The sequence below is a fragment of the Lontra canadensis genome, unplaced genomic scaffold (genome assembly GCF_010015895.1).
Source record: "Lontra canadensis isolate GAN:19392208 unplaced genomic scaffold, GSC_riverotter_1.0 scaffold6, whole genome shotgun sequence".
NCBI lineage: Eukaryota > Metazoa > Chordata > Mammalia > Carnivora > Mustelidae > Lontra > Lontra canadensis.
This window is the reverse complement of record NW_022631000.1, coordinates 27,723,180-27,740,038: the sequence shown is the minus strand read 5'-3', so window position 1 is coordinate 27,740,038 and position 16,859 is coordinate 27,723,180. Positions and strand designations below refer to the sequence as shown.

The following is a 16,859-nucleotide window of genomic DNA, read 5'->3' as shown; positions in this document are numbered from 1 at the left end:
CATCCATTTCTTCCAGAGTGTCAAATTTGCTGGCATAGAGTTGCTCATAATATGTGCTTATAATTGTTTGTATTTCTTTGGTGTTGGTTGTGATCTCTCCTCTTTCATTCATGATTTTATTAATTTGGGTCCTTTCTCTTTTCTTTTTGATAAGTCTGGCCAGGGGTTTATCAATCTTATTAATTCTTTCAATGAACCAGCTCCTAGTTTCGTTGATTTGTTCTATTGGTTTTTTTTTTGTTGTTGTTGTTTCTATTCCATTGATTCCTGCTCTGATCTTTATTATATCTCTTCTCCTGCTGGGTTTAGGCTTTCTTTGTTCTTTCTCCAGCTCCTTTAGGAGCACAGTTAAATTGTGTATTTGAGACCTATATTGTTTCTTGAGAAAGGCTTGCATCACTATATATTTTCCTTTCAGGACTGCCTTTGTTGTGTCCCACAAATTTTGAACTGTTGTGCTTTCATTATCATTTCTTTCCATGAATTTTTTCGATTCCTCTTTAATTTCCTGGTTGACCCATTCATTATTTAGTAGGATGCTCTTTAGTGTCCATGTATTTGGGTTTTTTCCAAATTTCCTCTTGGGATTGAGTTCTAGCTTCATAGCATTGTGGTCTGAAAATATGCAGGGAATGATCCCAATCTTTTGATACTGGATCAGACCTGATTTATCACCCAGGATGTGATCTCTTCTGGAGAATGTTCCATGTGCACTAGAGAAGAATGTCTATTCTTTTGCTTTGGTAGGAAGGTTCTGAATATATCTGTGATGTCCATCTGGTCCAGTGTATCATATAAGGCCTTTATTTCCTTGTTGATCTTTTGCTTGGATGATCTGTCCATTTCAGTGAGGGGAGTGTTAAAGTCCCCTACTATTATTGCATTATTATTGATGTGTTTCTTTGATTTTGTTATTAATTGGTTTATGTATTTGGCCGTTCCCATGTTAGGGGCATAGATATTTAAAATTGTTAGATCTTGTTGGACAGACCCTTTGAGTATGATATAATGTCCTTTCTCATCTCTTACTATAGTCTTTGTCTTAAAATCTAATTGATATGATATAAGGATTGCCACCCCAGTTTTCTTTTGATGTTCATTAGCATGGTAAATGGTTTTCCATCCCCTCACTTTAAATTTGGAGGTGTCTTTGGGTCTAAAATGAGTTTCTTGTAGACAGCATATTGATGGGTTTTGTTTTTTTGTCTGTTCTGATATCCTGTGTCTTTTTTTTTTTTTTTAGATTTTATTTATTCATTTGACAGATAGAGATCACAAGTAGGCAGAGAGTCAGTCAGAGAGAGGAGGAAGCAGGCTCCCGGCCGAGCAGAGAGCTGGACGCAGGGCTCGATCCCAGGACTCTGGGATCATGACCCGAGCTGAAGGCAGACGCTTTAACCCACTGAGCCACCCAGGCACCCCTACCCTGTGTCTTTTGATTGGGACATTTAGCCCATTTTATTCAGGGTAGCTATTGAGAGATATGACTTTAGTGCCATCGTATTGCCTGTAAGGTGACTGTTACTGTGTATTGTCTCTGTGCCTTTCCGATCTACTACTTTTAGGCTCTCCATTGCTTAGAGGACCCCTTTCAATATTTCCTGTAGAGCTGGTTTGGTGTTTACAAATTCTTTTAGTTTTTGTTTGTCTGGAAGCTTTTTATCTCTCCTTCTATTTTCAATGATAGGCTAGCTGGATATAGTATTCTTGGCTGCATGTTTTTCTCATTTTGTGCTCTGAATATATCATGCCAGTTCTTTCTGGCCTGCCAGGTCTCTGTGGGTAAGTCTGCTGCCAATCTAATATTTTTACCATTGAATTTTACAGACTTCTTGTCCGGGGCTGCTTTCAGGGTTTTCTTTTTGTCACTAAGATTTGTAAATTTTACTATTAGATGACGGGGTGTGTACCTATTCTTAATGATTTTGAGGTGGGTTTTCTGCACCTCCTGGATTTTGATGCTTGTTCCCTTTGCCATATTAGGGAAATTCTCTACAATAATTCTCTCCAATATACCTTTGGCTCCCCTCTCTCTTTCTTCTTCTTCTGGAATCCCAATTATTCTAATGTTGTTTCGTCTTATGGTATCACTTATCTCTCGAATTCTCCCCTCATGGTCCAGTAGTTGTTTGTCTCTCTTTTGCTCAGCTTCTTTATTCTCTGCCATTTGGTCTTCTATATCACTAATTCTCTCTTCTGCCTCATTTATCCTAGAAGTAAGAGCCTCCATTTTTGACTGTACCTCATTAATAGCTTTTTTGATTTCAACTTGGTTAGATTTTAATTATTTTATTTTTCCAGACAGGGCTTCTCTAATATCTTCCATTCCTTTTTTGAGCCTGGCTAGCACCTTGAGAATCATCATTCTGAACTCTAGATCTAACATATTACCAATGTCCGTATTAATTAGATCCCTGGCCTTTGGTACTGCCTCTTGTTCTTTTTTTTTTTTTTTGTGGTGACTTTTTCCACCTGGTCATTTTATCCAGATAAGAATATATGAAGGAGCAAATAAAATACTAAAAGGATGGCAAAGACCCAAGGAAAATGTGCTTTAACCAAATCAGAAGAGACCCCAAATCGGGGGGGGGGGGGGAGAAAGGGGGTAAAAAGAAGTTCAGAAAAAAAATTAAAAAAATAAAACAAAGAAAAAATATAAAAAAGAAAAAAATATATATTAGACTGGTGACTAGAACAGGGTCACCCACTGAATTTTGGGAGTATTTTGGTCTCTTAGAAGAAACTACCTCCCAAATTTTAAGGAATGAAAAACATATATAAGGGTAAACACAATGAAGGGATGGAATATGACTATAATGAAGAAAGAAAAATTAATTTCTACAAAAGGAGTTGATGGTAAGTTGGTTGGGAGAACAAAGAAAAAGAAGGTGAAGAGAATTTGCTCATGCTGGAGACTAGAACAAAACCCTGTGTTGGATTTAGAGTGTATTTTAATCTATTAGAAGAAGTTGTACCCCAGATTTTTTTAGAAAAAAAAAACCCTCTGTATATACAAAAAATAAAGTTAGATACAATGAAGGATAAAATACGACTATAATAATGAAGGTTCAAAAAGTTTTTTTTTTTTCATTTTTTTTTTATGTAAGGTATTGTTAAGATAAACTAGTTAACAAACGTTAAAATAGGAAAGGGTAAAAGTTAAAAAAAATTTAGCAGAAGAAAAAAATAAAAAAAAATTAACTTTGCAAGACTAAAGAATCATGGAGAGAAAGCCATGAATTCCTTGCTTTGTTTTCTCCTCCTCTGGAATTCTGCTGTTCTTCTTGGTAAGTGAACTTGGTCTTGGCTGGATTTCTTGTTGATCTTCTGGGGGAGGGGCCTGTTGTAGTGATTCTCAATTGTCTTTGCCTGAGGTCGAATTGCACCACCCTTACCAGGGGCCAGGCTAAGTAATCCGCTTGGGTTCGCTTTCAGGAACTTTTGTTCCTTGAATGCTTTCCATAGAGTTCCAAAGGACGGGAATGAAAATGGCGGCCTCCCAATCTCCAGCTGGCCTGGAGGAACTGAGAGCTCGGGGCCCTCGGAGAAAAGTGCTCAATCACTCCTCAGAGAAAAGTGCTCAATCACTCCTGTCTCCCTGGCCTCCGGCCACGCTCTGAGCTCACCCAGCCTGTGAACAAGTGTTTCTGTCTCTGGCACACAGCCCCGCCTGGAGTCTCCGAACCCCGCAGATCTCTGAGCTCTTCCAGGGGGGGTCTCTCCAGATCCTGTAGGGCCCCCACTCACAGAGCAGTGGCATGTGCCACAGATCATGTTTCAAAGTAACCCCAAGTTGAGCGCTAGCTCCTTGGCTCCATCTCTGTACCCGGCCTCCCCACTCTAATACCTGTGAGCTCTGTGACACTCAGACACCCCCAATCCTTTTGTGACCCCACGGGCCCTGAGGCCAAGCTGTCTCCGTGTGGGCTTCACCCCAGCTTAGCCTCTGGAGCGATGTCCCTCAGTGGAGCAGACTTTTTAATTAAAAGTTCTGATGTTGTGCTCTGTTGCTCCGTGGCTTGCCGGGTGCTGGCCCCTCCCCCTGTGGTCTATCTTCCCATCGCTTTGGATTCACTTTGTGGGTCCTACCTTTCAGAAGTGGTTGATTTTCTGTTTCTAGAATTGCTGCTCTTCTTCTCTTCGATCTCCTGTTGGATTTGTAGGTGTTTGGAATGGTGTGACAAGCTATCTAGCTGATCTCCTGCTACCTGATGTCATCTCAGCCTGCTACTTCTCCGCCATCTTGACTCCTCCCCCAATGGAGGACATTTTGAATCAAAGGTATCCTTTAATGCCTGTGAATGTGTGTGTATGCATGTGTGCATGTGCATGTGTGCATGCAGGTGCATGTGTGTGTGTGTGTTATTGGAGCTGTTTCACATTTGTATCATATGGAATGGGGGCATCTGACAGCCTCTGTGGAATAGTGAAATGACCTCTGAACTGGGGGAAGCAGATGGCTCAAATGAGACCATGGAAATGTAAATTTCTCAGACTTCTGCAGAAAGTTTTGAAGATCTTGAACTTTCTCAGGGAGTCTGAGTCAGTCTTACCTGGGATTTCAGTGGACCCAGAGGTCTCCACCAACATCAGAAATCCATCACTACTCCTGTCAAGCACAACATTGGATGGCTCTCATACCACACTACAGGGTACCCTCACATCACCACCTTCATTGGATTGGTGGTGTCATGCTCTTGGTCGTTATAGAAATATCAAAAATAACCATATAAAAATCAGGCCTAATGAAAAAATGATCCATCATATGACTCTTTATCCATAATTCTATATGAGAAATTCTGTTAAGGTGTCCAGTGTCAAGAATACTCTTCCTTGGGAACCTGGTCTTCTGTTGCTTTGATAAAAAGAGCTGAAGGTGTTGTAATGTTTTTATTTTCATCCCACCTGCAAGGAGTTCAGAACCCAATATTCTTTTCAGTCACAACTACTCTGTTAGCCTGCATCATCAGTCATTTTGCTGTTTCCTTTTTGTGGTTGTTATTTCTGATTTCTACAATATTATGCTGTTTTAATGTGCTCTTTATTAGAATCTGCTATAATCCTCTGTGGAAATATTTAAAGTAAAAATAAAATATACGTTTGATTTTGTTCAATAAAAATTTTCGTTAGAATCACATCAGATGCTAGAAATACTATAGAGTGTCCTGGTGGAGCTGCTGGCTGCACTGTCATGCCCACATATTTCACTTCTGCAGTTAGTATCTTCTCCGAGGATTAGATGCTCAGTGGGACCCACACCTTCATTTTGACTCCCATGGGAGTGGACTTGTAACCACTGGCTTTATATTATGTTACCAACTGCCTTTGTTCCCAACATTCATGAGTGAATTTAAAATACACATTTTGCACAAGCCTAATATATTTGTGTACTTAGCCCAAGAAATGACACTGCATTTTTAAAAAAAGATTTATGTATTTATTTTAGAAAGAGAGTGAGCAGGGGGTGCAGATGGAGAGAGAGAATCTCAAACTGATTCCTCATTGAGCAGGGAGCCTGACACAGGGCTCAATCCCATGACCCTGAGATGAAATCAAGAGTCAGACACTCAACTAACTGAGCCACCAAGGTGCCCTGACACTGCACTTTCTATTAGTTTTTCCATGAAATAGATTGTTTGGATGAAGTTTACATGCAGTACAATTTGATAAGGTGAGTGGAAGCACATAAAAGAGGGGGAAGAGGGGGAAAGCAGGTAAATGAGGGGGGGGTGTCATAAAAATTGGAGACCAGATATTTTGTCATTTACCACCATGCATGGCTGCTAATACATGCTGCTTGAATGGTGCTCTCCTCTTCCTTCTTGATCCCAAGGGTTCTCAACTTTGGCCTTAATGACATTTTTGACTAGATAATTCTTTGTGGAACTGTCCTATGCATTATAGGATAATTAGAAGCATCTCTTCTATATGCAGTCAGTAGCACTTTCCTCACTCAAGTTGTGATAATCAGAAATGTTTCCACACATTGCCAAATATGCCCTGGAGCACAAACTCATTCCCAGTTGAGAATCACTGATCTATCTACCTCTATGCCCACTCTCCCATCATGATAGATTTCATCACTACTTTCTGATTCATCTTGGCTGCTGAAACTTCCATCTTGTCATGGTCATTTTCTCAGATTGTCGCTGAATTGCATTGTTTTTTAATGTTTCATATATAACTACAGCTTTCTATTGCCCTGCAGTAGAAGCAAAAGGTGAGGTGGTGAACATGCTTTACCTGATCAGTTGCAACTCTCTTCTTATTTCTCACTGTTTTGACTACCAACCATTTTGAGGTGATTTTCTATGATGCTCCTAGAACTGTCTTCAGGATTCATGGCTGTGATCTTTCATCTTTATCCTCCCATTTTCTGGGCACGGTTGTAATAAATCACACTTTTGTTTTCATTATTCCAGGTATATTCTTCATCTAAATTTATTGCCAAATCTGAACTGTATATCTTAAAAGAAAATCTATCTCAGAATGTAATATAGTTACTCCACAATGTTTTTTTCAAAAGAACATCATTCCGTTAGGTTGTAAGAAGGTAAAATTTGACATGAAAATTATTTTAGGAATTTCCTTCCCCCTTCTATTTAGGAAATGCTATATAAAATCTTGGGTGCAGAAAAGACCAGAGAGCACTGAACTAATTATTGTGATGGTTAGCAGTCATAGCCCGTTTATTTGCTAGACTCCGTATAAGCTCATCCAAAATCAAATTACAATAAGTGTAAAATCCAATGTTATGTCGTATAAGGTCAATTAGTACTTTCCATTAATGAGCTCAACTTTCAAGGACGAAGACTATTGAAATGCTAGCTTGAAACCCAGTTAAATATGAGTTTAAGACAAAGTAAAATATTACTGACACTGATTTAATAAACAGATGTGGGCAATATTTTGGAAGGTACCTACATGACTCATATTTTGTGATGCCTCCTACCCTCTTTTTTTGGAGGGAGGCAACATAGTTTAATAAATAAGAGCACAGATTCTGAAGTCAAAATGCCTGGGTTAGCAGTTGCCAGTAATGTTATCTTGCATTGATTGTACAAAATCTTTAAGCCTCTTTTTGTCTCATTGGATAATAATGGAACTGATAAAACTGATCATTATGAGGATTAAATAATAAAACACATATAAACAGAGAACTCTGTGACTGTCCTATGTAAGAATTTGATAACTGGCAGCTGTAATTTAGATTTTGCTGAAGATTGGACTTTGGTAGATAATTGTTGACAGGAAACCTATTCTTAACTGGCTTAAGAGAAAAAAGGTCTGGAGAGTAATGCTAGTTCTGGCACAGAATTTTAATATCATAAGGACTTGGTTTCTCCCCATTTCTTAGTGTAGCCTTCCATATGTTGGCTTCATATATTGGCTTCATTCTTAGGCTTCCAGTGAGAACTCCAGAAAGTTCTTGCATCTCCCTTTGGAATGACCAAATATTTGCAACTGCTCCTCACATCCACCTACAGTCTGTGTAAGAAAGAAAAAGAATTTTGTCCTGTAGCCCCTTTCAAAATCAGGAGAGTCACCTTCACTGGTTCCATTTAGTTTATGTGCCCATCCCATTGCAGTCAGGGGAGTATGATGGGCAAATTTGGTTAGGTCTTGTCACATTCCATATTGGATGTGTTGGCAGTGGGTGTAGAGCTCTATCAGACTCTGGACTAAATGTGGGAACTGGTGGACACCAAGTGGAAATAGGTGGCTGTTTCTGGAAGAAGGTGGAACAGACTCAAGGAGCAGCCATAAAGGTGATATCATCAGGGAAAAAGGTGCTTTCCTTCCTTCCTTTCTTCCTTCCTCCCTCCCTCCCTTCCCCACTCCTCTCCTCCCCCCATCCCTCTCTTCCTTCTTTTTTCCTTCTTTTCTTTTTTCTCTTCCTTTTTTCTTTTCTTTTTCTTTCCTACGATCTACTTGTTATGTGAATGAATAAAAATCACATTTACGTATTTGTAAAGGCATCAGATTATATGTTTGGAGACTCTCTTCTCTTTCTTGTTGTTGGCGCATGTCTCCAGTGATTAAAATTGAAGTACAGCTTTATAGTCTCTGCCTAATACACTTTGCTTTGTGTCCATTCAATACTACTCAGAAACTTGGCTGTAACAATATCTGCCAGGAGGATGCCAGATCAAAACAGATGCAGATCTGGGGCTTTTCCATCACACAGTGCTGGCTGATTCATAACACCTCTGCTCAGAGATCTGCATGTATGATGTTTTCCTCTCTGCAATGAACTCCATAAGGGCTTCTTGCTATGGGCTAATCCCAGCCTGTGCTCGGCCATTTAGCAGAATTGAAGCTTATTTTGTGAAAATTATCATTTAACAACTGTGTGTGCTGATACGGCATAGCAGAACTTCATCAGGCTTGGCAAGACTTTCCATGAAATACATCCCAATTCACTGGGAGGGTCAGCCAGGATTATTATTTTTCATCTTGTTCAGTTTTTTAAGGAAAGCTTATTAAGACCTGCAAAGAATGAAGAAATGGACTCAGGGGCATATATGGCTCATCACCATTTTGATATTTGAAGCAGTTATGATAGCAAACTGGCTTTTAATAGTTTCAAAATTAAGGGTACCTGGGTGGCTCAGTCAGTGAAGCATCAGACTCTTGATTTCAGGTCAGGTCACGATCTCAGGCTGGTGAGATTGAGCCCTGCATCAGGCTCCAGGCTCAGAAGGGAGTCTGCTTGAGATTCTCTCTCTCTCCCCCTCTGCCCCTTCCTCTACATGTGCTCTCTCACTCTCTCTCCCTCTCTCCTCTAAAATAAATAAATAAATCTTTAAAAAGTTTCAAAATGAACATTTATTCATCAAGTTTACATCTCTTGTGCACATAGATAACTATTTTCCTGTTATACCACTTGAAGGGCAAATCTCAGGTATTTAAACTCTTAGAGGGTTACTATACAAAGCTTATTTGTATATGTGTGACTTAGAATTAAATACTGTTAAAAGCTAAATTGCTCATTTTAACTTATTGTCTTTTGAAAAAAGGCAGTAACCTAATTCTGGCTCTTTATGACTATGAAAATTTATATTTTAGAACTTATTTACCTCATTTGTCAAGTAAGGTAGGTCAGCTTGATGAATGAAGGTCTTGTTCATTGGATTTGGGCAGGGTAGGATGTGATATTTGCAGGTTGAAGAGATTTAGAGAACATGGAGATCACAGAGAGAGAGGGGAATGTATTGGAGCTCTCAGGTGATATGGAGTACTCATTTCCATGTACCACCATTTCATGGTCTAGATAATACTTATTATAATTGTGTGGGCAACACAGGGTGTTTTATCAGTATGCTACCTCAGGGAGAGAGCTCCATTTACAATAATTTTTAACAGTGGGTACTATCAGTAAGTTCCTTTAGTCCCATCCAATTATAAATTCTTTCATATCTCCACACCTCTTCCCTTCTAATGCATTTACTACATTGGATATCCTGGTCTTCACCCTCTCGTAAGGAGACATTTGAAAGAGGGACAGTCAATATGATCCTTTATTAAGTTAGGGACCAAGATATTTTGGAAGCCAGATTGTTATCATCCCTGCTAGATGGCCAGTGAGTGATGTGCTAGCCATTATTAAAAGGAAGATCTTTATTAAAAATTGAAAAAAAATTTTTAATTTTATTTATTTATTAACTGAAGTATAGTTGACACACAATGTGACATTAGTTTCAAGTGTACAACATAGTGATTCAACAAGTCTACATGTTATGCTATGCCTCACCACAGTGTAGTTACCATCTGTTACCATACATACTAATACAGTACCATTGACTATATTCCCTATGCTATACCTTTCATTCCCATGACTTATTCATTCCATAACTGGAAAACTGTATCTCCCATGCCCCTTGCCCCGTTTTTCCCATCCCCTCACCTACTTCCCCTCTGGCAACCATCAGTTTTTTTCTCTGTATTTATGCGTCTGTTTTTCCTTTTTGTTTGTTTGTTGTTTTTTAGATTCCACATACAAGTGAAATTATATAGTGTTTGTCTTTCTTTCTTTAAGTTATTTCCCATAGCATAATACCCTCTAGGTTCATCCATGTTGTTGCAAATAGCAACATTCATTCTTTTATTTAACGGTTGAGTAATATTCCATTCTATATGTATATGTGTGTGTGTGTGTGTTTGTGTGTATGTGTGTGTGTATGTGTATATATATATATATAACATCTTATTTATCCATTCATTTATCAGTAGACACTTGGGTTGCTGCCATATCTTGGCTGTTGTAAATAATGCCGTCATAAACATAAACATATGGGTGCATATATCTTTTCAAATTAATGTTTTTGTTTTCTTTGTTGAATTACTGGATCATATGATACTTTTATTTTTAATTTTTTGAGGATTCTCCCTACTGTTTTCATCAGTGACTGAACCAATTTACATGCCCACCAGTAGTGCATAAGGGCTCCTTTTTTCCCCACATCCTTGTTAACACTTGTTATTTCTTGTCTTTTTGATTCTAGCCATTCTGATAGCATAAGGTGATCTGTCATTGTGGTTTTGATTTGCACTTCCCTAATGATTACTGACATTGAGTATCTTTTCATGTGTCTATTGGCCATCAGAGAGGAAATTCTTATTGGTCAAGTGGGAAGGAATGCATGTAGTTATCACACTATAGGTCATTATATTCTGTTCCTTGATTAAAGACATGGATTCTGAAGTATGACATGGGCATCAGGCACAGGTAAAATCAAGGACTCAAGCATCTCAGGGCTTTTTGCCTTTTAACTTCATTCTCACCAAGGATATAGTTGCTAATAGAATCCAGGCTTACATTTTACAACTTCCAGCATTGGGGAAGGGCCAGCTGTTCTTCAGTATTTGTTTGAAAGATGCTTAGGGGAAAAAAAATCTTTGATTGGTTCACTTCAAGCCTCGACCAATTAACTGTGGTCTGGGGATAGGATTAGGTAGGAAAATGGCTCATTCTGAGGTGGTCCTGTCCTTGGGTGAGGTGGGGAAATTCCTATGATAAGGGCTGAAGGAAAACTGTGTAGATAGTTCCACAGGTGTTCACTATACAAATATATCAGACAATAGTGGATATAGTTATAGATGTCATATTTTAACTGATTCAATCAAATTTTTAAATTTGAAAAATCTGATGCTTTAACCATTAGCTCTGATGTTCTACCTCTTCCATTTTCTTAACCTGTTACATTTATTTTTCAGTCTCATCAAAGCCTCCAGTGTGGTTCTAGAGATCTTTTCTCTCCCATCATGAAGCCTTAAATATATAAAAATCAAAGTTGATCTTGCCCCATACCATTGTCTACTGTTTTTATAACTTGCTTCCCTCCTTAATACTTAGGTTCTATCTTGCTGTGGTTATTCTGGATCCAGTGGATACACATGATCCTGGGGACCTAAACCCCCGTATGTAGCTCATTTGTGAGGGTTGCACCCTGAGCACTGAGACAGTGTATGGTTGCCTCCATGCTTCTGTTCATTTCTCAGTCTCATCTGTTCCTGATTTACTTTCTTCTCTATCCTTGGGAAATCATCTTTCATACAATAGCCAAAATTCCCTGGGACTCATTTTCTTCACTCATTTTACTTTTGTGATTTGTCTGAATCTGTTTTCACTTCTCTGGTTCCCTAGATTGGCATCTTCTGTTGGGGGAAAAAAAAAAGGCCCAGTATATAGAGTTATAAAACTGAGAATCGGTGGTATCAGATCTCTGTGAGCCTTTCCATGGCTTGCCAATCAGGCTGCTTCTTACTTGGCTCTCTTTCATACTGCCCACAGCAGCTGATTGAAATGTTTACCACTGGAATGCATATTGGGATGATTTGGCACCTATATTCTTATGGCAAATACTCCTTTCACCATAAATTTTAAAAATAATCCAAAAAATACGGAGTTCCCCTAACCTCTGATGATGTCCATGAAGAGTAAATTATGGCATCTCATCTTAACATTTTGGTAAGTAGAGTCTACAATATTAAGTTGGTCTTACTGAAAAAGCAATATTAATCATTGAAGTTACCAATGTCCATTTCACAAAATGGGATTGGGAAAAAAAATCACAATAATATGATTTGATTAAATTAAAATGAAAACAAGGCTTGGAACATGTTATTCATGCCATCTAATAAATACAGATGAGATGGAGAGTATCTAAATACAATTATCTGCCAGAAAGCTTAACAACTGTAACTTACCAAATGGTTTGGCAAGTTCGAAGTACTTGTAATCATTTAGATTAAGATGGCTATTGAATAAAAAAAATGAACAGGTTATACATTTGACTTGGAGGGAATTCAGATAGGATAAGTTTGCACTATAATTTGGGATAAGAATTTTTTTTTAGAGGTGATACTTTGTGAAAATAGTAACAGAACTTTGGAGTTAGTGGCTGGTATTATATTAGTGAAATTCAAAACAATGTAAAAGGAAGATAATATGAGACATATGTAACCACAATTATTATCAAATAAATTCTATATCCTTGGGAATGTGAGTGTAATAGGCTGCTTTGTGGAGATTCTGTCCAGCCCACCAACGGCTCTCTGAATGCCGGCTCCATAGCTTCCATTGACTATTTCATACATCACCTCCATCTTTTACCACTGTTTATTGAGTCAGATGATCACATCAGCCTGCTCTGTGTGGACTTCCAAGCCAGTGAGTCCTCTAGGGAGAAAAATGAGGCAACTGCCTAAGGGGAGCCGAAATACTACAGTACTTTCTTTAGGGCATGTGCATCCCAGTTCTTGCATGCTGTACCTGGATTACAGTAAAATTTCCTTTTTGTTTAAATCTAGTAAATATTCCATGCTGCTGGGACTGTGGTGAGATATGTTCATACATAGTTGGTAGTATTATAAATTGTTATAAGTTTTCTGGAAAATATTTGGTAATATGTATTAAGAGTATTAAAAATATTTATATCTGTATGCTCAGTTGTACCACTTCTAGAACTGCATTGAGAAATTTATCAGATTCAGTAGTTGAACATTTATCACAGTGCAATTTATTTTACTGAAAAATAAAAAACTAAATGTTCCAGTTTCAGGATTAGCTAACTCTATCAGAATGTATTTGTATTTTGCAATGTTATTCAATTATTAAAATGTTTTAGAAAAATATTTAATGGTGTAGCAAGCTAACAAGCTATTACATTAAGTGAAAAATCTGTATACAAAGTACTATACATATTCTGGCTCAAATATCATGATTTGTGTATGTATGTGTGTATAATGAATACAAAAAAAGTAGAAGAAAATGTATCCAAATGTTTAAAATGGCAATTTTTAAGCAGGAGAACTAAATAAAACTTATTTTTGTGCTTTCCTATATCGTCGTGTCCTATAATGATCATGTGTATAATTAGAAAAGTCCTATTATTAAATAATTATGTATAAAATAATGTTTTATTTTAGTGTTACAAGAAATGAGTTTTTTTCTTTGTTGCATGAAAAACTTTGAAAAACTCAAAAGGGTGTATTTATTATATGCTGGACTAAAATGGAATAAAATGTATTATTTACCTTTTCAATGGCAAAATATAGAATCTATAAACAATAGCATTAAACTATCTGTTGTATTAAAGGTTAAATGGAAATGTGTTTGTAGTTATATTTGTCATTTTAAAAATAAATCAGTATCCATTATAAGTAATGAAGATTAAATACATTACAATAAAATTATTTTAATGTAAATATGTTTGCCAGATTTTAATCAAGTAACAACAGTTTAGAGATACACAGATAGAACATATATTTTTTATAACTGTAAGGCATACTTTATGATATATAATCTTTTTACCACAAAATATATATACTTCTCAGATATGAAACAAAACTGATATGACTAGGAAGACACTACTACTTGGGTTATATCTCACTTTTTAGTTCTATATACAAATAAACCTATTAGCTGGCATATTTTGGCAGTGTGAATCAATAAGACATTAGTTGAATTTCACAAAAGTTTCTAAAACTTGACAATTACTGCTTAGCAGGTCTATGTACAAAATGTGCAGTAGCAGGTACAAGTGGGTCAGAGTTGCTAATAGGTAAATAGGAACAAAAGCTTTACTGCCCTTTGGAAATTGGGCAGAGCTGTCTTGAGCTCTGATCCCCTGTTGCCCCTCTCAGGGTTTAACATATTCCAAATACCTTTATGTGGAAATCAAAAATAGCAGAAAAAGAGCAGACTGGGGAGATGGCATTTCTGCCAGTAAAATTTTTCCAATCAACACATTCATCCAGTTTCTGACATCATTCTTTGAGTGGCCCTCATCTAGCTAATGCAAAATCTGGCTTTGCTTTGTTTTGCTGCACAGGGAAAGAAAAGCTTTTGTTCAGAGCTTTGGAATGGTTCTTTGAGACCATAAAACCTTTTTCTTCTTAAATTCTGAGAAGTAACTAATGTTCATTTGGTAGTGAAGTGCTGTAGAGGAATGTTTTTCTTGCTCCTTCTTTCACAAGATTACTTCACTGACAGGTTTCAAGTGTGTCACTCAACTTCAACACATGAGGCAGACTTCTTGGTGGATGCATTTCCATGATCTGAGGGGCGGTAGGAGAGTGTGCTCATTTTTGTTGACAGGCTTGAGTGGGATTTGGCCTTTGGGGGGATGTATTTCAGAAGCTGGAGAAAATATTTTTTAAATTTCTTCCCCAGAAAGCCATAAAAGAGAGGGTTCAGGCAGTTGTTAAAATAAGCTATGCAAATTGTGATAGGCATGGCGGTGTCAACAATATCTGCAATTTTACAGTCATGTATGATGCCCAGCTGGATCAATACATCCAGAAAAGTGAATATTTGGTGGGGAACCCAGGAAAAGAAAAAGAAAAGCACAATTGCCATAATTATCTTGAAAATATCATCATTTCTTGGCTTGTTCTTCTGAATCTCATAAGCCCTCTTTAGCGTCTTCCAAATAAGAGTGTAACTTGTAAGAATGATCAGAAAAGGAAACAAGAAACCCAGTATATTCTTGGTTAGGCCCAGTCCAATGGGGAGGGTTGAATTTTGGGATTCATAATGGAAAGCACAAACTGTGATATTGGTATTCTCGATGAAAAATACGTTTCGGTGGATTATAGTTGGCAAACTGGCCAAGCCAGCCAGCAGCCAGATAATGATGCAGGTGACTTTGGCCATAAGCATTGTGCGCCGAAGGCGGGACTTCATTGGGTGAACAATAGCTAGGTAACGATCAATGCTTAGACATGTAAGTAGAAACACACTGGCATAGAGGTTGAAACTGACACTGGCTGAAGCAATCTTACATAGGTAATTGCCAAAGGGCCAGCGGTATTCCATAGCAGTGTAGACAGCCCACAATGGCAAGGTCAGTAAAAAGCATAAATCAGCCAGTGCTAAATTCAGAAGAAAAACACTGGCCACAGTCTTCAGTTTCATGTAAAAGTAAATGACAATCACTACCAGGCTGTTTCCAAATATTCCAACCACAAAGATGATACTGTATAAAGTAGGGATCATGACAAATATGTAATTGTGCCTTCCAGCTTTGGGACAGTCATCTTGTATTCTTTTAACACCATCTTCAGTGGAAGAGTTGAGAATCATTTTGATCTCTTGGGTTATTAATTAGTCTTAGACACTAGGCCAGATGCACCTAAAGAAAATAAAAATGAAGAGGTAAAAAAAAAAATGAATTTTCAGTTATAAACATATAGTTTTATTTTTCAATCATAATTACTGTGACTCAACTTTAGTCTTAGGAAAAAATAGATCATATTTTTTGGAGAAAAACTGAACCAAGAAAGTCTAATTTATACATTGAATCAGTTTTTAGAATTGCTTTTCTAGAAAGTGATAAATACCCTCCAGATAAATACCCTCCAGACAAAAATGCAGAGGACACTCCTGTGTGAATAAACTTATCTAGGTCCTTTGCATTTTTTTCTAGAAGTAAATCCTAGCTTCCAAATTAATTAAAAACCTAATCTAAATCTCAGAAAATAACACTAAATTAAGTTAGTTATTGAGGAAGATGAGTTTTTCCAGGGGTAGATTAGCCAGAGACTAATTAATTTGTCTTTAACCTTAGAAATGTGACACATTTGTATCTTATTCATCAAACCATTTCTTTCATTTCACAATCTTTACTTAAATATAAACCTTATTAGCATCCTCCCTGAAGTTGTCAGAATAGCTGCCTCTAGGTTATGGAGGAAATTGGTCATTGTGGGAACTGATTTAGGAAGGGATAATGGGGAGGGCTCAAAACTTTGTGGAAAAGTATTCTTGTCATGGTTTCCCAGGCCACTTCGGGCAATACCCACTTTATTCTTTAACTTCAAACTCAGTCTAGCACAAGACACTGAATCTCCTAACTTATGTGCTTGCCAGCCATTTCTGGAGTGAACTCTGAGGTTAACCATCTGTATAACAAGAATATCAAGTGAGCAGAATAGGCCAGGATTATCAATAAAACATGTCTTTCATGGGGGCTTAAGATAGTAGCAGTTCTTTAGGATTTTCAGAAGACTCAGATGCTCAGGAATGAGCTCCATAAAGACATCTGCAAATATTTGCTTCAATAATTTACATAATAAGTAATCAAACTATTCATTTATGTGATTTAGAAAATCAACATATTCTGCCCTAGCAGAGTCCATCAGAAAACTCATGGGAGGAAGGCTGAGGATGCCATGAATGTAGTAACATCACACCATGTGGCACGGGCACACTCTGAGGTAAAAGCTCAGCATCTGGCACAGGTGAGGCTCGCTGGGTGGGGAAAGGGTGCTGAGTAAAGATCCTCTTGCTGCACCAGGAGCAGGTCCCTGGAAGAGCATGGCTGTGCTTTCCTGCTGTAGCAAAGTATCCTGGA

General features: G+C 37.6%; 1 protein-coding gene across 1 annotated transcript in view; it reads right to left on the bottom strand.

The window, feature by feature from the left end:
- Nucleotides 1-14,241: 14,241 nt before the first annotated feature.
- The window catches only part of AGTR1 (angiotensin II receptor type 1), a 45,580-nt gene continuing 42,962 nt past the window's right edge, over nucleotides 14,242-16,859 (bottom strand). The window contains exon 3 of the mRNA XM_032852434.1: nucleotides 14,242-15,638. Within this exon, the coding sequence (XP_032708325.1) occupies nucleotides 14,510-15,589 (1,080 nt within the window). The 5' untranslated portion in view covers nucleotides 15,590-15,638 and the 3' untranslated portion in view covers nucleotides 14,242-14,509. The remainder of the gene's footprint in view (nucleotides 15,639-16,859) is intronic.